Genomic DNA, 24,400 nt, shown 5'->3' with positions numbered 1-24,400 from the left:
GCTCACTGGTAATAAAACATCTGCTGCTCACAGAATGGACACCACAACCATGGACTTATGGTGCCAAGCATCCACCCCTGAGGCTGTCCCAAGGGAACGACTCCAGCGGACCTACCTGGCTGGTCCAGATGGCTCTTCTCTGGCAGAGCTTAACACCGTTTTGATGATGAGCTCCTGCGAGAAGACAAAAATACATTGTGAGGCTGATCCCGTGTATCCTCATGGCGGCCCGATGAAGAAAATGCTCAAGGATGTGTCCTTGGAGTATTAACATATTGTGATTATCAGCAGCCCCAAGCCTATTAATTAGACGCCATAATATCTGATTTGGCATGCTCCTGTCGTTCACATTTCCTAATTATTGTCATCCCCACTGGTTACTAATCTGCAGCTTCTATATAATACCCCCATGTAACATGAAGGGATATGACCCGCAGGTGACAATGCCAGATAGTCACTCGCATGTGGAGGTCTTGTCCCTTACCTTACACCTAAATCTTCATAGATTAGGTACTTTTTACTATGATTTTTGGTGCAAAACGAGCCTGAAATAGACTGTACATTTTGTGAATCGTCAGTTACAGAGTTTAGGAGATAACCGCTGGATTGTTGGGGATCAGACTGCCGAGACCCCCACACAGATTGCTCCATTCCATCTGCACGACCTGTTGCAGATGGCGGCACTGGCAGTCCCTTGGACTTTGGAGCGGCAGCATGCATGTCGTTCCGTCAAACTGTTGCGGAAGCACAACCTCTGTTCTGGAGATCTAGTGGGTCTCATCAGTTGGCCCCCCACCAATCTGGCAGATAACTATCTGATGAATAGGTGATAACGTCTTCATAATATAGAAATCTGAAAGTCTACTACACTACTTGGATATAAGGCTGATACTCTAGCTGTGAGGCGTCACCCGGTCAAGGACGGTACTGTGCCAGAACATGAAGGTCAATGGGCAAGTAGTCCAGATATGCTGGACTTATGTGTCCTGGTCACAATAACGTTTTATTCTTGCACCTTTACATCCGTGAACTGGGAAATGACAATCTCCGAGCTACTGGGGTGCAGGGCTGGGAGCTCCTGATAGAGATTAGGAAAGCAGACCAGAGATCCGAGAAGCACCTGAGCTTCCACACGGGGGGCCTGGCAGAAAGAAAGATGGAGATCAGCACCCAAAGAAAATAATCATACATCTCAAAAACACAAAGATCTGTCGCCTCCAGCACTGCTGGTGCGAACACAATTCTTCATACTTACGTTTAGAGAAGGTGAGGCAGCAACTCTTCCGGCTGCTACAATAAAGTCCATAATTAAGAGGGTGGCCCCCGGGAGCCCCAAGGAAAAAAACTGAGGAGAGCAGTGCTTTATAATGGTGTTCACTATGTCCTAAAGGAGGAAGGAGCAGAAAATAGTAACCGTTGGGGGTTTCTTCATCAATATAAATATAGGACAGGTCCACTGGTTTCCACTGAAATTAATTCTACATTATACAAGGGTGGCCCAATGGTAAGGAATAATATCAACACCAAAATAAAAATAATTACTGTAAATAATAAAATAAATTATATATCATATATACACACAATAATGCATTATGTATAACAATGTATATAAAAACAAAAAGCAGCACCAAAAAGGATATGTAGGGTGCAAAAAATCCTTCCAGGTATATACCAAACCTCATAAGATAAAAAAAATGAAGGCAGCACTCCAATGGAAAATATCAAATATAATTTAATGGCCCATGTGCGACATTTCGGTCCAAGTGTGGTTTACACTTGGACCGAAACGTTGCACATAGGCCATTAAATTATATTTGATATTTTCCATTGGAGTGATGCCTTTTTTTTATTTTAAAACCTATATCTATAATATAATGCTAGGAGTGTCATTCTGTCCGAAGCCTTTATAGACTGCGCCTGTGCAGTCTGGACCCCACAGTTATGCATACGGGGATGAGTGTGGCCCAGGAGATTGCGGTATGGGTAAGCACTGAACGCATAAAGCGATCTCTGGAACAACTTACCGATTCGGTATTGCCACGGTTTCTCGCCGTGATGTCAGGAGAGGGTGGGTCCCAGCGCCTTTGTAGTCTGCGCTTTCTGGTGCCATTTTGTTGAAGACACACTGCAGTGTGTCTTCAAGAAAACGGTGCTGGAAAGCGCCGACTGCGCAGGCGCCAATTTTGGCAGCACAATCCCGCCCTCTCACGGCATTTCCGTCCATCAACAAAATGGCGCCAGACAGCACAGATGCGGATTCTGGCGCCATAGTGTCCCCCTGCTGACATCACTGATTTATTTAGATATGTAACGGACGCCCACACTTCACCACCATTTTAAAAACACAAGATTTCTGCGCCACACAGTGCCTTCGGTCTCTTAAAAAAAATCATTTTGTACTATATATAGTACACATATATATATATATACAGTATATATAAACATATCGCTATAGAGGATACTATACATAGATATGTCAGCAGAGTAGTCCAGCAGTTTTAACCTATATAGAACGTCAGCAGAGCACAGAATGGGGGTTCAGGATGGGAGCAGCACATGACAGAACGGGGGCGCAGAATGGGTGCAGCACATGACAGAATGGGGGCGCAGGATGGGAGCAGCACATGACAGGATGGGGATACAGGATGATGGGAGCAGCACATGACAGGATGGGGGCGCAGGATGGGAGCAGCACATGACAGGATGTGAACACCACATGACAGGATGGGGACGCAGGATGAGCGCACCATATGACAGGATGGGGATGCAGAATTGGGAGTAGCACATACCAGGATGGGAGCAGCACATGACAGCATGGGGGTGCAGGATGGTAGCACCACATGACAGGATGGGAACACCACATGACAGGATTAGGGCGCAAGATAGGAGCACATTACAGGATTGGGGTGCAGGATGGGAGCACAACAGGAAGAGAGTAGCACATGACAAGATGGAGGCATACAAAACAGGATGAGGGTGCAGGATGGTGGCTGCAAATGATAGGAAGGGGGCACAGGATGGGAGCAGCATATGATAGGATGGGGGCGAAGATGGTAGCAGCACATGACAAGATTAGGGCGCAAGATGGAAGCAGCACATACCAGGATGGAGACCATATACCAATAATAAATGCTTGCTACGAGGGCGTAGAACGGGTTCAATAGCTAGTATAAATAAATATATATATATATATATATATACATATACACAGTATATACACTCACACACACCCACTCACACACACTGGTGTATATATATACATTCTTATTTTTGATGAGACTGCACAGAAGACCTACCTGATCATCATGGAGCAAACCACAGTGCATAATATTGTAGAAGTGCGTTAGGAAGTCTCTGTTTGGAGACACATCCTGTCTCCTCTTCATGATTTTGCAGATTAGTTTGTAGGCATGAAGTTTACCTTGTTTGTACTTGTCAGGTAACATTGTGGCCTGAAATAAAAAAAAAAAAGGTACATCCATTCTTAAAGGGATTAGCCGCTTTTAAAATTTTTTTGTCCCAGAAGCTTAACTAGTAAAAAAAAACAAAAACCTAACAAACTGCTCATTACTCAACCTCCCCAGGTCCAGATCTGAGTCTCCCTGTGTCTTTTACAATCTGCAGTGCTGATGTCATATCACTGAGCTCAATAAAACTGTCCAAGTTGACAATACGAGCCGCCATCCAGTTATTGGCGCTGCAGACAATAAGACATCGGAGTTAGTGGCAGAAACTCAGTGCTGGACCCGGGGAGGGTAAATAACTGATTTATTTATTTACTTTTCAACTTTTTCTGAAAACTGGTCACCCCTTTCATTTTACTGAACAGTTGCGTGTGCCTGTTCATCTCACTGGGATCATGGAAGAGGAAGCGAGATGTGACGGATACAATCCTGACACTGGAGAGTTCATGGTGATTGGCTTCATTTCTTGAAGAGCAACCTATTGATTCTGCAGGTGTCAAACATTTCAATCTGGACAGGCAGCAGTCTGGAAGGTGAGGTTATAAGGATCCATTACCGTAACATCTCTTTCTCGTAGTCTTCAATGGGGGACACGGTGTCCGAGGAGAGTCTGCTGCCACCTGGAGGCTGATGCTATTAATTCAACTAATTGAACACTGGCTCCTTCCCAGCAGACTATACCTTGCCTGCTAGCACCATGCTCCTCAGTTTACTCAAAAAGCAGTGAGAAAGCCAAAGAAATTAAAGCATGAGAAAAATAATGCATGACCGACTGGGCAATGAAGGGTGGAAGCAGTGTCTCTCAAAGAAAACTACAAGAAAGAGATAAAAATCCTTATTGCTTGTTCGTCTTATTGGGGGACACAGTAATTGTGGGATGTCTCAAAGCTGTCCCAGGGGTGGGAGTAACTTAAACATTATAAAGTTAGCAGAAAACATTTTCCACCATTTCTCAAGTAAATGCTGCTTGCAGTATCTTCCTTTCCAGATTTGAATCCGCCAAAGCAAAGGTAGCTTGGAAAAAGGCATACATTGATGAGCAAGTGGCTGCTTTACAGGGCTGCAAGGTCGATACCTGGACAACTGCCTGGAAAGCTCTTGGAAGTCCACAGAGTGCGGCCTAACCCTGAATGAGGGAGCACTGGCTCCTGCCCTAGAAGCCTCGCTAATGTCTGAACTAGTCAGTAAAGATCACCCTAGAGATGGTTGGACCTCTGCCAGAGCATACCCGGATGACCATAAAGCATTCAAGAGGAGCTGTGAGAGACAGGCTGAGCTGCACAGCTTCTGGCTATATCCACCTATGTGAGAACCTCTCAGAGACTGGAGGCGAGGTACCTAAAGAAGAGAGCAGTCTCATCATTATGAGTCCAATGGTGTGATCCCTCAAGGGAAGAGATCAGAGTACTGTCTAATCTCCCTTTACGATACCTCAGGCAAGGGATCTGGCTTACTTGGACAGTCTAAGGAAAACACCAAGGTTACTTACCGGTAGCCGGTTTTTCCGGAGCCCATGACGGCACACATGAGAGAGGGGATCCGCCCAGTCAGGACAGGAACCCTACTGAAGATAAAAGGGCGGTACCTCTCCCTCGCTTCAGTTGGTTTACAGAGCATGAGAGGCCCCCCGGGTTAGTACACATGGTAAAACTATCACCACATTATATCTAACTAAAAAACACCCAAACTATAGTGCACACCAAAGGAGTGAAAAGGGGGGGAATATACAGGTGCCGTCATGGGCTCCGGAAAAACCGGCTACCGGTAAGTAACCTTGGTGTTTTCCCGTCTCCCATGACGGCACACATGAGAGACTTTTGTAGAATAAGACACCTTAGGGAGGGACCACCGCTTGCAGCACCCTTCAACCAAAGGTTAGGTCAGTAGAGGAAGACAGATCAAGTCGGTAGTGTTTAAAAAAGGTGGAAGGTGAGGACCAAGTAGCGGCTTTACAAATTTGCTCAACTGATACCTCAGCCTTCTCTGCCCAGGAGGTAGCCACGGCTCTGGTGGAGTGAGCCTTGATGCCTTCTGGAACCGGAGCGCCACTTGCGGAGTAGGATAACATAATGGCCTCCCTGATCCATCTGGCAATGGTACTTTTAGCTACCCCGTGCCCCTTTCTACTACCCTGAAAGGCTACAAAAAGGGACTGATCTTTCCTCCACTGACTAGTTATTGACATATATTGTATTATGGCTCTTCTTACAACTAATGTATGGACCTTTGGCTCCCCCGGGTTTCTGGGATTGTTACAGAACGATGGCAAGGAGATCTCCTGAGTCCTATGAAACTTTTGGACTACCTTGGGGAGATAGGCCGGGTCTGGTCTTAGAACCACTCGGTCATCCAAGATCTGTGTATAAGGAGGACATATAGACAGAGCTTGTAGGTCGCTGACTCTTCGGGCTGACGTTAAGGCTACCAGTAAGACCGTTTTAAGTGTAAGTAGCTTTGGTGACAGCTCTAGTAGTGGTTCGAAGGGATCTTTGGTTAAAGCCTCCAAAACTAGGTTCAGGTCCCAGGGTGGTATCTTTGGGATAATGACTGGCCTTGACCTGCCACAGGACTTAATGAACCGGGACACCCACCTATTGGCTGCTAAATTGCAGTTATATAGGGCCCCCAAAGCTGAGACTTGAACTTTGAGTGTGTTAGTGGCTAACCCCAGTTGCAACCCCGACTGTAAGAACTCTAGGATAGGTCCCACTGGAGCTACATCCCCTAAAGGTTCCCCCAGGAAGTCTAGGAACTTTTTCCACGTTCTACCGTAGATTTGGGATGTTATTGGTTTCCTACTTTTCAACAGGGTGGAGACTAACCCTGGAGAGAATCCCTGGCGACTCAGTAGCGCCCTCTCAAATTCCAGGCTGCTAGATGGAAGCCCTTCACCTGAGAGTGGACCACTGGTCCCTGGGAAAGCAGGTCTGGAATCTCTGGTAGTATCCATGGATCTGTCACTGACATGAGCCTCAGAAGGGAGAACCAAGGCCTTCTCGGCCAAAAAGGAGCTATAAGAATTATTCTTGCCCGATCCTCCCTGATTTTCCTGACTACTACTGGGATCATTGTTATCGGGGGAAATGCATAGGCCAGGATGAACTTCCAGGGTATTTGTAGGGCATCTACTGCGAAGGGGTTTTCCTTTGGATTTAGCGAGCAGAACTTCCTGACCTTCCGGTTGTGTGCGGTAGCGAACAGGTCTATTTCTGGTCTGCCCCAGGCCTGAACTATTTGTTGGAAGACTCGGGAGTTTAGGGACCATTCCCCTTGTCTTAGATGCCTGCGACTCAGGAAGTCTGCTTGTATATTTTCTGCCCCCTATATGTGCAATGCTGTGATGGATAACAGATGTTGTTCTGCTAGCTGGAAGAGTAGATCTGATATTTGCATGAGGCCCCGAGATCTCGTTCCCTCCTGATGATTGATGTAGGCTACTACTGCCTGATTGTCCGTCATGACCCGGGTGTGGCGGCCCTGAAGTAAGGGAAGGAAATGTTTCACGGCTTTTTCCACTGCCCATAGTTCTTTTACATTTGAATTCTGATCGCTTTCTAGTGAGGACCAGGTCCCCTGTATTGTATGGGATCTCAGGTGTGCTCCCCACCCTGTGGCACTCGCGTCTGTCGTAATGATGTCCTCGACTGGTTTTTGCCACGGGACACCAGCTGTTAGATTCTTTTCTACAGTCCACCAGAGCAGGGAATCTCTTACAGCCACTGAGAGACATAGTTTGCCTTCTAAATGCCCTTTTAATTGTTTCTGCGCTGACAGGACTTCCCACTGTAGTTGCCTTAAGTGGTACTGCGCCCATGTTACTGCGGGTATACATGATGTCAGTGAGCCTAAAAGGGACATTACGTTCCTCAGTGTCATATCTGGCCTTTGTATTGCTGTGCGAGCTAGGCCTCTTATCTTAGTCACTTTCCTCTCTGGTAGGAGGCAGCGTTGTTGCTCGGAGTCCAATATCAACCCTAGGAAGGATTGCTCTTTTACTGGGGTTATCCTTGACTTGGGGATGTTTACTATCCATCCTAGTCCTACTAGAGTTGCTATTACTTCCTTCACTTGAAGTGTGCAGTGGGATTCCGACCTCCCTATTACCAGAAAGTCGTCTAAGTATGGGACGATCACTATGTCCCTGGATCGCAGAAAAGACATTACTTCGGCCATCACTTTGGTGAATACCCTGGGGGCTGTAGACAGGCCAAACGGAAGGGCTGCGTATTGGTAGTGTCTCACCTGCCCCTGGATATAGAGCGCTACTCTCAAATATCTCTGATACTCCCGATGGATTGGGATGTGATAGTAGGCATCTTTTAAGTCTATCACTGCCATGAGGCAATGCTGGAACAGGATCTTTGTGGCCGTGTTGATTGACTCCATTTTGAAGGAGCAATTGTCTATCCACTGATTGAGTCTCCTCAGGTTGACAATGGTTCTCCAAGAGCCGTCTGGTTTTTGTATTAAGAAGAGGGGAGAGTAGAACCCCCTTCCTTCTTCTTGCGCTGGGACTTCCTGTAGGACTTGTTTTTTCACTAGTCCCAAGACTTCCGTCTCCAGGGCCAGCTGTTGCTCTTGGGCTTTCCTTCTGGGTGTTATTATGAAGGTATGCCTGGGCGGACGGATGAATTTTATTTTTAAGCCGTCCTTGATTATATTTAGGACCCATGTACTGGGGGAGATATTTGCCCAGGCGGAAAGGAAGAGAGAAAGCCTTCCCCCTACCTCCGGCCCAATGTCATTGGGGAGATTTTTTGGAGGAAGTGGAGGGCCCTTTAAACATATAGCCCGATCCTCTTTTTTCTTTAAAGTCCCAGCTTTTTCTATCTCCCGGGGGACGACCCCTGTTAAATCTCCTCCTCCGAAAGGGCTGCTTCTTAGGTTCTCCCGGAAATCGGGGAAAGCTTTTCTTCCTATCCCCCGCATGCTCCAAAATCTCTTCTAGTTTTTTCCCGAAGAGGAATTGGCCATCGCATGGAATGGAACATAACTTGTGCTTAGAGGGTAAATCTCCGGGACACCCTTTAAGCCACAGGGCTCGTCTTGCCGCATTTGACAGGCTTGCTGCTCTAGCTGTCAATCTTGCGGAGTCTGCAGAGGAATCGGCCAGGAAAGCTGCTGCTCCGTGCACCAATGTTAGATTAGCTAGAATTTCGTCTCTAGGAACTCTATCCTTGATCTGGTCCTCTATTTGTTGCAGCCAGACCATGAGGGCACGAGCGGTACAGGTACCGGCTATTGCTGGCTTCAATCCCCCTGCTGAAGCTTCCCAGATGTGCTTCAGAAACCCATCTGCTTTCTTATCAAGCGGGTCTTTCAACACGCCAGAATCTTCTAATGGTAGGGATACCTTTTTTGAGGATCTGGCTACAGCCCCATCAATTTTTGGGACTTTTTCCCAGGTTTCTGAGTCCTTCTGGTCAAAGGGGTACTTCCTCTTTGATGTGGAAGGTAAGCCCCCTGACCGCTCTGTCTTTTTCCATTCCCTGTCAATTAGCGCTTTTATTTTATCATTTACAGGGAAGGTACGCTTTCGCTTTTCCTCCAGTCCTCCAAACATTACATCCTCTAATGATTTGGGAGTTTTTTTTTCTTTAAGGCCCATTGTAGCTCTAATGGCCTTGACCAGTTTTTCTACGTCCTCCGTTGGGAAACATGGACGGCCGCCTATATCGCTGTCCGAGGAGGATTCTGAGGACTGCGTAGAGGAAGAGGAGGTGGAGGGGGACAAAGATCTATCCCGCCCCTTCTGCTTTGGCGAGGCCTCTGAATCGGAGCTCCTTCTACGGTTTCTTTTCTTTTTAAGGGCTGCCTTTAGGGAACCTTTCACCTGATGTATTAACTCCTTCAGACTAGTCACCAAATCAGGGGTCTCCTCCTGTATAGTCCTGTTAATACAGTCAGCGCAGAGATCTTTCTGCCACTGATCTGCCAGCGGGTTTTTACATAGGGCGCATTCTCTATTTTTGGTTTTGCTGCTGGCCTTCCTCGCCCCCTAGTGATCAAACAGAGAAAATGGAACCCCATTACCATAAGGGTGACATTCACGTAGATCACTCACCACCGCTGTCAATCAGGGGTACCGATCTCGGAGGCTCCTCGGATGCACTCGTGACGTTTCTCCTGGACGTCCCAGAGTCATGCCGATTGCGCTTATGACTGCCGCTCCCACCACTTGAGCGACTGCTCCTGGTATGTTGGTGGCTCGGCCTGGCATCTGGCGAGAGGTCTTGCTGCTGACGCTGCTGCTGTCGCTGCTGTTGACGCTGCTGACGCTGCTCGTCTTGCCCCACTTCCATTCTGAAGCCTTGGGCATGAGTGCGTCTTCTGTGGTCATCCCCCTTATGTAAGGGGGATCCACTGCACTCTCCGCCTCCTCCGGTTACCCCCACAGCCCCTCCCCCCCCTGCCATACCGCCGGGATCTCTCTCCACCGATCGGCGTTCTTCACCATGGGCGCCGCCATCTTGAATTGTCGGCGCCGCCTCCCGACGTCACGCGGGCACGCCCCCTCCCCAGCGTGCCCTGCGCGTGACGTCAGAGGAGCGCGACCCGGAAGCGGCCGCTCCCTCAACGCTCCTGAGCTGCTCCAGAGTAGGGAATCACCGGCAGAGGGGGAGAGGGCGGCGCGGCAGCCACGGCAGAGCCCCAGGACCCCCGCCGTGCTGTTCCTGCGCCTGCACGGACGCTGAGCCCCGGAGGACCCGCGGACGGCGCTTCCTCCATCCCGACGCCCAGCGATCAGGAGCCCAGCCTGATCTTCTACGCCGGCACGGGAGAGGGGCAGGTAAGTGTGACCTGCTGTCTTCAGCACGGGTCCCTGTCAGGACAGGAAACCCAACTGAAGCGAGGGAGAGGTACCGCCCTTTTATCTTCAGTAGGGTTCCTGTCCTGACTGGGCGGATCCCCTCTCTCATGTGTGCCGTCATGGGAGACGGGAAAAAGCATCTCCTAGTTTGCTTCCATGCCATGTAGCTCATTTATGATATGACCTGAAAATGAGAGAAGACACTGATCAAAGGTCAGACTCACTCTTAGTCTGGTTCACTTGCTGAGCTCTGCCTGATAATCCGAAACCTCAGGGAGAGAACGAATAGAGTGCCCAGACTGATCTGACAGGACCAAATCGGAAGCAACGGTCCAATGCTAGTGACGTGTTCAGACTATCACCTGGCATGGAACCCGAAACTGCCAAGGAAGAGTACAGCATAGCTGCCCTCACATAGAGGACTAGACAGGATACTGTGACTCACCTGAACAGTACTCACCCCTAAGCACCAACTGATTGTAGGTCTGACCAACTGTGGAAAGTAGTCAGAGCATAGTAAGGTACCACTTGCACTGTCTGGGTTGTCTGCACGACCTTATTGAAGAAGTTACTGCTCGAGGTTGACAGCCACTGAGGAAGGAGGTTGGAGCACCTGTAGATAGCTAAATATTTGGTGCACTCTACAGAGAGAACCTTCAGTGGGGTTGTCTCACCCAGGAAAGAGGTAGAGTGCTATCTAAATAACCTTTGCGACACCCCCCCTTACGTGCTGTAGAAGGTGGTCTACCCATTGTCAGAGTTGTAGGTTCACCTGTAGAATCTGCACAGCTGTGATGTCTCATCTAGAGAGTTGGACTCCCTCAGAAAGGCAGTCTGAATAACCTATGGGTTTGCAGGGTCCTCTGTGGTATCCACCCAGCTGTAAGGCTTCAGTTAGTAGGTCTGATTCACTCTATAAGGTGGTCAGAACAACCTCTGGGTTTGCAGAGTCCTCTGCGGGATTTGCATGGCTTAAGTCTTCAGTTAGTAGGTCTCACTCACTCTATAAGGAGGGTCAGAATAACCTCTAAAGGCCCCGTCTCACATAGCGAGATCACTGAAGCATCACCGATTTTGTAACGCAACAGCGACCTCGTTAGATGTGACACTTAGCAGCGACCAGGCCCCCGCTGCGATGTCGCTGATCGTGTTCTAATGTCCTGGGCCATTTTTTGATCGCTGGTGTCCCGCTGGCCAGCGCGCATCGCTGTTTGACACCGACGAGCGACCTTGTTAGCGACTCAGAAATCATGGACGCAGGCGGGAGTCGTCAGAATCGCTGCTGTGTGACAAGGTCCTAACGACCGCCGAGGTATATGGATCACCGGATCGTTGCTGCGTCGTTGGGTAAATCTGGCTGTTTGACAGCTTACTAGCGTCCATTTAGCGACGCACCAGCAATCCTTACCAGGTCGTATCGTTGTCGGGATCGCTGGTGCGTTGCTAAGTGTAACGGTACACTAAGTTTGCAGGGTCCTCTGTGGGAACCACCCAGCTGTAAGGCTTCAGCTGGAAGGCGTGATTCACTCTATAAGCTGCTGAGAATAAACTCTGGATTTCAGGGTCACCTGCAAAATTCACCCAATTACTCAACTGGGAGGTCTCAGCTGGAGCTGCATTTCTGTTGCAGGGTTCTCTGCTAGGCTCACCTGACCGTACGACTGCAGTTGGTAGGTGTAACTCAGTGAGATGGTCAGCGTACCAAAAACCGGGAGGAAATTGCTGCTTAACAACCGCAAACCAGGACATTGACCCCCTGGCAAACTCGGCCCCGGAGTCAAGACTACAGCCTATTTAGATGTTTAGTGCAAAAGTGAAGACATGGTACAGGCGGTGCCCCAAGTGTGAAGCACTACGGATTAAACCTCTGAAAAACCTGTGCTTACTGAAGGGTAACCAGGGCAGTTGACCAACTCAATCTATGTCTGTTTGGATAGCCTCCAAATTAGGCTGTGCTGGTGCGGTCCCACAGTTGGATGCGACACTGGCCTGTGGCCATAGCACTTAGGGTGGTGACAACCGCTACCAGGGTGTAGAATACAGAAGAGCTAAAGGCAGGACACATGCAGGGAGAGAGGTACCTCTGCATACCAAAGGCTGCTAGTGTACCAATGGGGCTGTGGAGTCGATAAGCCAAACCTCCGACTCAGACTCCTCAATTTCTGACTAATGATTCCGACTCCACAGCACTGGTCACTACTTAGCGTGTACATAAAGTGCAGCAAAGATTCATCTTATCTACACCACAGCACTGGTCACAATTTATTATATATTTTAGGAGTCGGTACATTTTATACCGACTCCACCAAAATGGACACTGACTCCACAACTCCAACTCCACAGCCCTAGGTCCCCTGAGCAGCAATAGGCAGAGGAGGAAGGAGGTAGCAGCAGTGCGATATGCTAATACATGGTCTGCGGGAAACTTGGCCTTGCAAGAGATATAAGCATACTAGGGCAGGCTGGACAGCAGAGTGTGCGCTCCTCCTTGGACTACGACCTTATGAGGGTGAGAGAAAACATAGTGACTACCAAGAAAACCAACTAGTGATAGAAGGGAGTCACTGGGACTCTGCAGGCATCAAGTCCCTCAATGACAAACAGCCTACCCGGTCCGCGAGTCGCGAAGATTTGAAAACACTGTGAGGCCCCAACAGGATTGTGACCGAGGGCTTCATGCAGGTGCATGAAGCAAGCCAAGGAGAGATGGAGGAAGAACAATCCTGGGTAAACACCCAAGGAAAAAGGTGCTGCCCCATCGCAGGAAGTTAGGGATGGAGCACCGCTGGCATATGGATCACCTACATGTCCTGATTGAACAAAGGGCAGGCGCATGAACCCATTGATAGGTCAAGCAGGAAAGACTCATCAGCTGCTCTGATTGGCCAGGGATGTGTACACACTGATTGAATTGATTGGCCGGCAGATGAACGCCTACTGGCAACACATACTAGCCAGCTGGTGGTGCATTTCATTTACACTAATTGGCTAGTGGTGTGAGAACACTTAACAAACTGATCGCACATAGTAACAGAGTGCGAACAGCGCAGGGCTTCACCGAGCTTTATATCGTCCACACTGCACGTGATTTTAGCATACACAGGCTACAAGATTGAACACATAATGTGACAAACACACACCACAATACATGTGCTCTATTTCTATCCCAATAGACCTACGCATCCTCAAAACTACAGAAAGGAGCACATCCCCCCGACCCAAGGGCAAACACAGGAAGATATTAGGGAGAGGAGGAGGAGGGGACGGACACCGAAAAACCATTGGTAGGTGCGCAGGGTGGGACTCCGAGAAGCCACAAAAAGAGCTGCTACCAAGCCGGACAATGAACACTGGGAAGCCAATGCAACACAGGGCTGCAACAAGAAACCTACTTAACTAATCTGTCTTGAAGAGGCTTGATCCTGTGGCTAGAAGTTGGGTTTCCATATTCCATCTTCTGCTCCATGCAAACACGCTCGCTAGGGTGGGTGGCCAGTTATCAGACCACAAGGCTAAAAGACCACCATCCAGCTACCTGATAGGCGACTGCGTCAAGGGACATGGTCTAGACGTACAGGCCTGAGGATACCAACTGAACAATACAGCCTGTACTCTCCACCGCTACTTGGGTGCAACAGAGGACAAAACTACACCTTGTTACCCTAAAGGCAACCTAAAAGTTTACTGCCTAACCTTGTCTCTAAAAGCCTAAAATAGGCTGGAGGAACAGACATCATGAAAAATTGAGGAGCCTGGTGCTAGCAGGTGTGGTATAATTTGCCGGAGAGGAGCCAATTTTCAATTAGTTGCCTTAATAGCGTCAGTAAGATTATCCCACGGTTACGGAGTCCAGCAATAAAGCAAACTAGAAAGGGTGTTTTTATTTTACAGGGAGGCAGTGTTGCATTAAAGATATTGTCTAAGTAGTGAACGTTTCCTTTAAATCAAGAAAAAAAAAGACCCAGCCAAAGAACCCAAATCTCATGTTGAAGTGGCTTAAATCATCAACACTAGTTATATCACAAATGTATGTGTTCTGCATTATAGTTAATACCTTAAAAAGCCATGGGGTGAGGATCCTCAGGGGCGGGATGAGTACAGGTGGGGGAGGAGATGACATATTATCCAAAGAAATTCCCAAATTGTCTCGAATCTGGAAAAGAAAATGAATGGCTAAGTTATTACATAATAAAAAGAAAAAAGACTTGGGGTACTCACCATAAAATCTCTTTCTCAAAGCCTTCATTGGTGGACACAGGAAACCATGAGTGTATGCTGCTGCCACTAGGCGACTGATACTATGCAAAAAAGTTAGCTTATCCCCAGCAATATACACCCACCTACCAGCATGAAGCTAATCAGTTAGTGAGAAAGCAGTAGAAGCAACATGAATACAAATCAGAAACCAACACAACCGTATACAAGGGCATGTGCTATGCTCCCCAATGAAGGCTCTGAGAAAGAAAATACGGTGAGTACCCAAAATATTCATTTCTTTATATGGAACACAGGAAACCATGGGACATCAAAAAGCAGACCCAAGGGTCTGAGTTCGGGCCACTGTGGTCTGCAAGACCTTTCTATTGAGGTTCACATCCAACGAGGTGTAGGTGTGAACTCTGTAGAACTTAAGGAAGGTATGAATGGAAGACCATGTAGTTGGTTTGCAAAGCAACTATCACAGGGTTACCGTGATAGAGAGGAGCCAGAAGACCTCAGCGTCTAATTGCTCCTACTCCTGAGCTGAATAGAAGCACTTCACCTTCTTTTTAAACTGCGTAAATTTCTTTTGGCAGTTAAGGGGTTAATCTGCCATGTTGAGCGCTCTGGGAGCTTAGGCTCTCAGCTAAGCTCAGCTAGTCACTCCTATCCCCTATATAATCTGTGACTATTGCTTAAATTGTGAGTGTGATAATTCCCTTCCTTCTCCTACTTTGGTTTTATGCCATCCTTCATTCCCCACTGCATTCTTCTGTTTTATGTGTTTATTTTTATGCCTTGTATTTTCTGTGTCCCCTGTTCGTGTTACCTTGTTCATCTGGTTGGTGCACTATGGTGCACTGCTATTTTCTTCTTCCCTGGGTGGGGGATGGGTACAGAGGGAGGGCAGACTCAGGAGAAAAGGTAAGGTACGTGGCCCCAGCATCTTCACCTTCAGAAGTAACCCAGGAAACAGGGTGAGCTAGGTCGTTCCCCTAGCACTATGGACAGGGAAGAAGCAACAGGTCCCGGGTCACCCGACAACAGAGTTGTGACAGCCACGCCTGGTGACGGCCGACCAATGAGGCCCCCGCTGTGTGAGCGGAGTGAGACATGACCCGGGGTGGACATGCTCTGCCCCTTAGCCAAAATGCTTCCAGAATGGCAGAACAGATCCAACGGGCAATATTAGGCATGAAAACAGGGAGACCTCTTCGGGGACCTTCGGGAATTATCATCAGAGTGTCCGCTCATCTGAAGTGTGCTATTATCGAAAAGTAGAGACGAAGTGCTCTCACGAGGTCCAGATCGTTTAGTGACTCCCGAGGATGAAAGAGTGATGGACAAAAGGAAGGAAATATGATGTCCTCATTGAGGTGAAAAGAGGAAACCACCTTGGATAGAAAAGACGGGATTGGATGCAGGACAGTCTGTCAGCGATTTGTGATGGAGGCTCACCTTCTAACAAGACAATGACCCAAAGCATACTGTTAAAGCAGCACTCAAGTGATTTAAGGGTAAATGTGTTAATGTTTTGGATTGGCAGAGTCAAAGCCCAGACCTTAATCCAACTGAGAATCTGTGATCAGACTTGAAGATTGCTTTTAACAAGAGGAAACCACCTAAATCGAAGGAGCTGGAGCAGTTTTACATAGAGGAATGGGCTAAAATCCTAGGGGACACATGTGGAAAGCTTGTAGACTTATCCGTAGTAAATGAATTGCAGCTGCATTTTCCGCAAAAGGAGGTTCTACAAAGTACTGACTTTAGGGAGGTGAATTGTTATGCACACTGAAGTTTTCAGTAATTTTGTCCTATTTGCTGTTTGCTTCACAGAAAGAAAAAAACAAAATTACATGAACTCATGCATATCCTGAAAAAAAAAAAGGCAAAATTTCAGGTTGGGAACTAGTAAAATATGAGAAAAATGCTAAAGGGGTTGGGCGGGGGGAATACCTTTGAAAACCACTATATAAACCATTGCCCGACACCTATGGCGGCTGCCTATCTCTACCGAAAACAAAAGGATCTGGATTGCTAAAATCTGACATGCCCAACCATTCTTACCAGTGAGTTAGTATTGGGACAGCCCCATACACATTACATTTTTTGTGTGCCCGAAATGGACTGATTCGGCCAATATTCATGACTCAAACACTTCATGATATCATCACTCGTTTTCATCGCTCACTCATACAACGTTGACAAATGGATTACCTTGGCCAGATTCTGCCACAGCTCACATAAGTAATCAAACACTTGTGCATGGATCTCAGGATTGCTTATACTAATGACATCTCCAAGGATGCCTAGCATTCTCCGCCACATAACGGCTGCTACGTCGGCATGCCAGCCGGTTAGTGTCCCGCCTGCCATCACACTGCAGCTCTCCAGGGGAAATTCACAGGGTTCTGTACAAGGCAGAAAATATCAAAACATCAAAAAATCAAGTGTCAAAACAACATGCAAAAGTGTATAGCACAATGCGGATACTATAGAATTACCCAACATATAGCCTAACAGGGTTTTTCAGACTCGTAAAAATAGGCTCGGCTCACAGAACCCAACCAGACCGCCAGGTCTCCTGACGTGCGCTAACTGGTCCATGGATATAACATATGTGCAAGGATACGATAAAACTCAATAATTACTGGAAGCGTGACTGTTCCTATCTTCACAATTGGCCACTAATCCAACTATACTCAAACTGTAACAAGCGGCTGACTGTTTTGTCTTCTACAATAAAAATCTGTGCAGTCGAATTACTTGACATCAGTGCACAACAGCCAGGGGCATACACAGATGGCTCCCACACACAGTATGAGGTTCTTACAACTAACCACACACATTTTAAAGCCCTTAAAACCCCCCACAGCAGTATAATGCACCCCCCACACACACATACTGGCCCCCTTAACCAACCACACACAGCGTGATGGGCTTCACAGCCCCCCACACCTCAATAAAGAAGCCCCACATGGGTTGATGGCCTTCACATCCCTCCCCTCACACACAATATTATGACCACCACACACACAGTAATATGGCCCCCACCTCACACATTATGGTGGCCCCCACACACGGTATGATGGCCCCAGCAGCTCCACAAACACAGTATGATGGCCACAACAGCCCTGCTCACTGTATAATGGCCACAACAGCCCCCCCAAATACAGTATGATGGCCCACACTGCTACCCACACCCAGTATGCTGACCTCACTGCCTCCCCCTTCCACAGTATGACAGATCTACAGCTCCTTCCCATATACACAGTACGATGGCCCAACAGTCCCCCCACACACATAGCATAATGATTCACATAGCCCCCTACACACAGTATGATGACTCCTGCAGCCCCCCCACACACAGTATGATGGTTCCACAGCTCCCTACACAAAATCATGCCCCAAAGTACCCTCAAATGTAATGACTGACAAAATAGAATTAACCAAAAAATGTATTTCCTCTGGCATGCTGCCGTGCTCTATGCATTGTGTGGAGCGAGTTTTCACACAGTTTTAAGTGCTATGTAGTGATGCCATGGCTCTTGCTGCGCTGAGAATCAGACGCCCAGCAGAATAGTGGCACAGGGAGCTGAAGGCTCCCGACTCGATCAATGGGTTTTAATAATAATCATTTATTTCTATAGCTCCAATAAATTCTGCAGCACCTTACAATTAAGATGGCACATGTACAGACAATAAAGACATTACCAAGTAACACAGTTCAGCAGTTACAGGAGGAGTGAGGGTCCTGCTCGCAAGCTACAATCTATAAGGAAATCATGGGGCTTAATGAATAAAACAGGGATTTTTGTGTGTACTCACTGTAAAATCCTTTTCTCCGAGCCAATCATTGGACACAGGACCATGGGTGTTATGCTGCTGCCACTAGGAGGACACTAAGCAAATACACAAAGAAATTAACTCCTCCTCCGCAGTATACACCCTCTGTTGGCTCTATCTTGAACCAGTTCGGTGCCAAAGCAGTAGGAGCTCACAGATAGCAAACAAAAAATGCATCATGTCAAAAAACAAAGAACAACCACAAGCCAACAGGCTAACAGGATGGGTGCTGTGCCCCCCAATGATTGGCTCGGAGAAAAGGATTTTACGGTGAGTACACACAAAAATCTGTTTCTCCTTCGCCTCATTAGGGGACACAGGACCATGGGATGTCCTAAAGCAGTCCCTGGGTGAGAAACAGCACAACAGCTGAAACCTTATGTACCAAACGATTAATCTGGCCTACAGATGCAATACTGCCGATTGCAGAATTTGTCTGCCAAGGGCTGTATCTGAAGAGGCTTGAGAATGAATGTTGTAATGCTTAGCGAACGTGTGAAGACTGGACTAAGGGCCCCATCACACATAGCGATCTTGCTAGCGAGATCGCTGCTGAGTCACAAGTTTTGTGACACAACAACGATCTCACCAGCGATATCGCTGTGTGTGACAGCGATCAGCCCCCCTGCAGGTATCGCTGATCACTAGGAAAGCCCTGGACATTTTTTCGGTTGCTGGTCTCCCGCTGGCCAGCACGTATTGCTGCGTGTGACAGGCAGGAGACCAGCGATCAGCTGGTAACTAAGGTACACATCGGGTATCTAAGGGACGTGCGTCCCTTAGATACCTGATGTGTACCTTAGTTACTAGCTCCCTGCATCAGCGCGCTGGTATCTAATGTACACAGCGACGCCGCGTGCTTGGCGTCGCTGTGCTGATCGCTGGTGAAGCTGTCTGTTTGACAGCTCACCAGCGATCACATAGCGACTTACCAGCGATCCTGACACATTGATATTGTTGTCGGGATCGCTGGTGAGTCGCTATGTGTGACTCCAGCTTAAGTCGCAGCCTTGCAAACTTGCTGTGCCGACACCTGGTGCCAAATGGCCCAGGAGGCCCCCACTGACCGAGTGGAGTGTGCCTTGATCCCTGCCGGGATAGGCTGACCTCTGACACGGTAAGCCTCTTGGATTGCAGAGCGGATACATCTGGCTATTGTAGCTTTAGAAGAAGGTAGGCTTTTCCTGTGTCCCTCCGAAAGCACAAAGAGGGAATCCGATTTGCGGAAAGGCGCTGTTCTGGAAATGTATTTCCTGAGTGCTCTCACTAAATTCAAAGTGTGGAGAGCCTTCACAGTACGATGAACCGGAGATGGGCAGAACGAGGGCAATACTATGTCCTCATTCAGATGAAAAGAAGAAACGACCTCAGGCAAGAAGGCCGGAGACGTCCTTAACACCACCTTGTCCTGATGAAAGACCAGAAATGGAGGTTTGCAAGATAAAGCCGCCAATTCAGAGACCTGCCTGATGGATCTTACTGCCACAAGAAAGGCATCTTTCCAAGAAAGAAGAGTGAGTGATGCGTCCTGCAAGGGTTTGAAGGAGGCCTCTTGCAAGGCACCTAAGACCAGATTAAGATCCCAAGGCTCCAAAGGCATCTTGTAGGGAGGAGCAAGGTGCGACACTCTCTGTATGAAAGTCTTAACCTGAGATTTGGAAGCTATTTTTTTGCTGGAACAGGGCGGATAGGGCTGAAATTTGGCATTTGAGAGAAGACAGTGCCAGGCCTGAATCCAATCCTGCTTGGAGAAATTCCAAAATGGACGGAATAGAAAACACAAGTGAGGAACATCCATGGTTTTTTCACCAAGAGAAAAAGGCTTTCCAAATACAATGGTAAATACGCATGGAGGTAGGTTTCCGAGCGTTGATCATGGTGGACGCTACTTGTTGCAAGAAACTGGCCTGGGCTAGGATCCAGGATTCAATGGCCAGGCACTTAAACTCAGCACTCTCGAGTTCTGGCTGTAAATGGGCCCCTGAGAGAGGAGGTCTGGGCGGTCCCGTAACCTCCAGGGAACGTTGGCGACTAGTTGCACTTGGCGTTGCCAGTCTGGTGTGACGAGAATCACAGGGATACCCTCCACCTTGATCTTTCAGATGACCCTTGGGATTAGCAGAAGCGACGGAAAAATGTAAGGGAGGCGAAACTGATGCCACGGAAGCACCAGATCATCCGACCCGATGACTAATGGGTCTCGGGACCGAGCAACGAATGCCAGAACTTTGGCATTTAGCCTGGAGGCCATCAGATCCACATCCAGAGTACCCCAGCGCTGACAAATCTATTGAAAAACTACCGGATGAAGGGATCACTCTACCGAGGCCAGACCCTGACGGCTGAGAAAATCTGCTGCCCAATTCTCTACTCCCGGTATATGAATTGCTCAGATGGCTGAATGGTTTGTCTTGTCCCACCGCAGAATGTGTGCTACTTAGAGCATCGCTCTTCTGCTCCATGTGCCCCCCTGCCGATTGATGTACGTAACCACCGAGGCGTTGTCCGACTGGATTCGAATGGGACGGCAGCGCCAAGAGACAATGGAATTGATGAAGAGCTAGCCTGATTGCCCGAATCTTGAGGATATTAATCAGGAGACGCGATTCCTGAATGGATCAGCGTCCCTGAGCCGTGTTGGTGACGGAAAATCGCACCCCAACCTAGGAGACTGGCGTCGGTGGTCACCAACAGCCAGTGAACCGGACGAAAAGACTTTACTTGACCCAATGAGGACATTGACGTCTACCACCTGAGAGACCGACTTATCCGGGGGGGGCGGGACAGACGAAATAGGCGGTCCAGAGAGGCTGGATTTTTGTCCCAAGCCGACAGCAATGCCTGCTGTAGAGGACGGAGGTGAAATTGGACAAACGGTACAGCCTCAATCGACGTCACCAATTTCCCCAGGATCCGCATCCTGAACCGCAGGGATTGGGGGCGGGCAAGAGAAAGCTTTCGGGCTCCCCGGATCAGCATCGGGATCTTTTCTGGAGGGAGAATTACCAACCCTCGGGAAGTGTCCATGATCATCCCCAAAAAGATTTGCTGGGATGGGGCTGGAGAGAACTTGTTTAGGTTCAATAGCCAACCGAAATGAGAGAGAGTGTCCATCGTGACATTTACACTCTCCGCACAGGGCTGCAGGGACGATCCCTTGATGAGGAGGTCATCATCTAGGTAGAGCAGAATCACCACTCCCCGAAAGTGCAGAATGGACATGACAGCAGCCATGACCTTGGTGAACACTCTGGGAGCAGTGGCGAGACCAAAGGGCAAAGCTGTGAACTGAAAATGTTCGTCTCCGATGGCGAAGCGCAGAAATCTTTGGTTACCTGAGAAGATTGGAATGTGAAGATATGCGTCCTTGATGTCGACAGACGCAAAGTATTCCCGTTTCCAACGAGGTGATAACAGAACTGAGAGATTCCATTCTGAAATGACGCACTTTGACAAACTTGTTTAACAGCTTTAGATCTAGGATGGGGCGCATGGTTCCGTCCTTCTTTGGAACTATGAACAGGTTTGAGTAAAACCCTTTGAACCTTTCCGTGTGAGGGACAGTGATGATGATTCCATTGTTGCGGAGAGCGTATATGGCCTGATAGAAAGGAACGGAATGCGCCTCTGTACTTGGAAGACGCGACTGGAAGAAGCGTTTTTCGGGGGAGACACAAATTCTACTTTGTATCCGGAGGACACCAGATCTCTGACCCCTTGGTCTTGAACGACCGCCAGCCAGACCTGACGAAAGAGCAGACGGCCGCCTACCCTGTCTGTGTCCTCCGGATACCAGAATGAGTCATTGAGCAGAAAACTTGCGGGAAGAGGTACCCTTGGGTCCGGACAGGGAGAGTCTGTTTCTCCAGGAACGATCAGGCTTGTATGAAGTTTGTGAATACCTGTCCCTGCGTGGGGGAAGGGCCGATCTAGAGGAAGCGGTTGCGGATGACCAGCTTGAGGTGCTGCGAAAAGGCCTGAAGTGAACATTGCATAGGGCCCTTGCTGAGGGAGGAATTTGCTTTTCCCTCCAGTAGCATCCGAGATAATTTGGTCGAGACTATCCCCAAACTAGTGCCCACTCTGGTAAGGCAGGGAGGTTAGAGATTTCTTGGAAGCGGAGTCTGCTCGCCACAGGGTTCTTCTGATAGTAACGACGTTTGCAGCTGCAAGTGTGGCACAGTTAGCCACATCTAGGGGGCATGCACAACGTAATCCCCGGCCCAGGCAATCTGGTAAGCGAGACTGACTGCCTCGGGAGGTAGGTTAATGTCTCGACCGGACTTAGCTAGAGCCTCTGCCCAGGCTACCATAGCTCTGGCCACCCAGGTGGCAGCGAAGGAAGGGAAGAGTGCTGCTCCGGCAGCCTCAAAGACTGACCAAGCAAGATTGTCTGTCGATCAGTGAGGTTTCTATTGGACGAGCCAACAGACAGAGACAGGAGAGTTTTGGAAGTGAGTCGTGATATGCGTGGATCCACTGCGGGCTACTCAGTCCACTCCTTTCTTAGAGTAGGAGCAAAAGGGTACCTGGCTTCCAGCAGTCCAGAGAATCGCTTGTCTGGGCGACTTCTATGCTTCTGAACAATGTCCGTAAACTCAGGGTGGTTGGCAAAAACCTTGCGAGGATGTTTGGTCATTTTTAAAGACACGGTGTGATCCAGACTAGTACCGGGTTCTTTATCTACTCTCAGGGCTTTATTAACCGCATCAATGAGATAATCTAGAGACTGCTGGTTGTCTAGAGAGTCCGGATCTACGGCCACATCAGACTCGTATTGAGTCGTGTTCGCTGCAAACCCCTGGTGAGGGGGAGCGGGGGGGCAGTCTGCGGACGCCGAGGCACCAGAGTGTCTGAGGGACGAGTTGTGAGGACGTTTTCTAGAAGATTGCCTATCTTCTGCTGCAATCTGGCCCCTGTCTGAGGAAGACTCTCGTGAGGCGGAAGGATCTTCTATGGGGGGTAAACTGATGCTCTGGCTTGAGGAGGAATCACAAAAGGATTCTATAGCCTTGGCCAAAGAGACCATGGACTGTGCCAGAGACGTGGCCCACTCAGACAGACTAAGCCCACTAGGGTCGGCATTAGAAGGGGGCTCCTGTGCCCATGAGGGGTTGCAGGCTGCACATATTGCATTACGGTGTCTGCATGGTACATGCAGCATACACCACCGTGTGTGTTTTATTAGCCTTCTTAGATGTCTTTGAATGAGACATATTGCATGTATTTTGATGCTGCTTAGAGGCTGCTGAAGGGAAGGAGTTAAGTGCTGTGTACCAGCTTACCCAGGTCCTGTGTCCGTGCCCCAGAGAAGGTAGTCTGCGCTGTGGATGTGAAATCCTGTAGTCACACTGCGCATGAGGGGTTGTGCAATGAAGTATGATGGCGTCCCCAAGCCTGTATGACAAGGTGCGGAAGAGGAGGGTCTGAGAACTAGACGGCGCTTCTCGTGAGGAATGAGATTCGCCACAGAAGGGGGCGGACTCAGTGCCAGAGGGCAGGATGTGGCCACAGCGCAGGATGTGGCTACAGCGCAGCTCACTCGGAACGAGAGGCGCCTAAAAGGTGGGCGGAGCCTGGCCTATCCCGGTCAGAAGCAGGGGGCTAAATTTGCTGTTGCAGCAGCGGCAGTGGTGACTGCAGCGATGGCGGCGCTGGAACGCAGTAGCCCGAGTGCACATAACCCCCTGGGGACCCGGACATCTGACAGGCCTGTCGGAGGAGCCCTTTTCTCCCCCTGCCGACCGCAGGTCCTGCGCTGCTGAGAGGGGATGCAGCAGAGCAGGGTGCATGAAGAAGAGAAGGGTGGTCAGTATGGTAGGCCCAGCTGGGGATTGCGGGCTGCGCAGATCCTTCTCAATCCACCTTCCCTTTGATAGGGAGGTGGAGAGGTCTTGTTTACCTCCTGTCATCATCCAATTTCGGGCAGTGGTGTTGCGGTGGGGCTGCACGGACGCCGCATGGTACCTCTGCATGTTACCTTGGTGTGACATGGCATGTCCGGCTGAAGAACCTGGCTCCAGAAGGGGGTACTTGGGGGCGACACCCCACGTTCCTGTCTGTTGCTGATGTGGGGAGA

The 24,400-nt window shown here is 48.9% G+C and overlaps 1 protein-coding gene across 5 annotated transcripts in view; it reads right to left on the bottom strand.

Moving 5' to 3' along the window:
- Positions 1–24,400, bottom strand: part of RALGAPA1 (Ral GTPase activating protein catalytic subunit alpha 1) — a 448,263-nt gene that overhangs the window by 230,341 nt on the left and 193,522 nt on the right. For all 5 annotated transcript variants that reach the window (XM_073554214.1, XM_073554210.1, XM_073554212.1 and 2 more), the window contains 6 exons: positions 16,693–16,886; positions 14,330–14,428; positions 3,297–3,452; positions 1,256–1,384; positions 1,016–1,141; positions 116–174 (listed from right to left, as the gene is read on the bottom strand). In XM_073554214.1, coding sequence (XP_073410315.1) covers positions 116–174; positions 1,016–1,141; positions 1,256–1,384; positions 3,297–3,452; positions 14,330–14,428; positions 16,693–16,886 — 763 coding nt within the window. The remainder of the gene's footprint in view (positions 1–115; positions 175–1,015; positions 1,142–1,255; positions 1,385–3,296; positions 3,453–14,329; positions 14,429–16,692; positions 16,887–24,400) is intronic.

Source organism: Dendrobates tinctorius, unplaced genomic scaffold, assembly GCF_039654945.1.
Source record: "Dendrobates tinctorius isolate UK_male_01 unplaced genomic scaffold, ASM3965494v1 ptg000208l, whole genome shotgun sequence".
Taxonomy (NCBI): Eukaryota; Metazoa; Chordata; class Amphibia; order Anura; family Dendrobatidae; genus Dendrobates; species Dendrobates tinctorius.
Note: the sequence above shows the minus strand (reverse complement) of the source record. Positions and strands in the feature narration are given on the sequence as shown.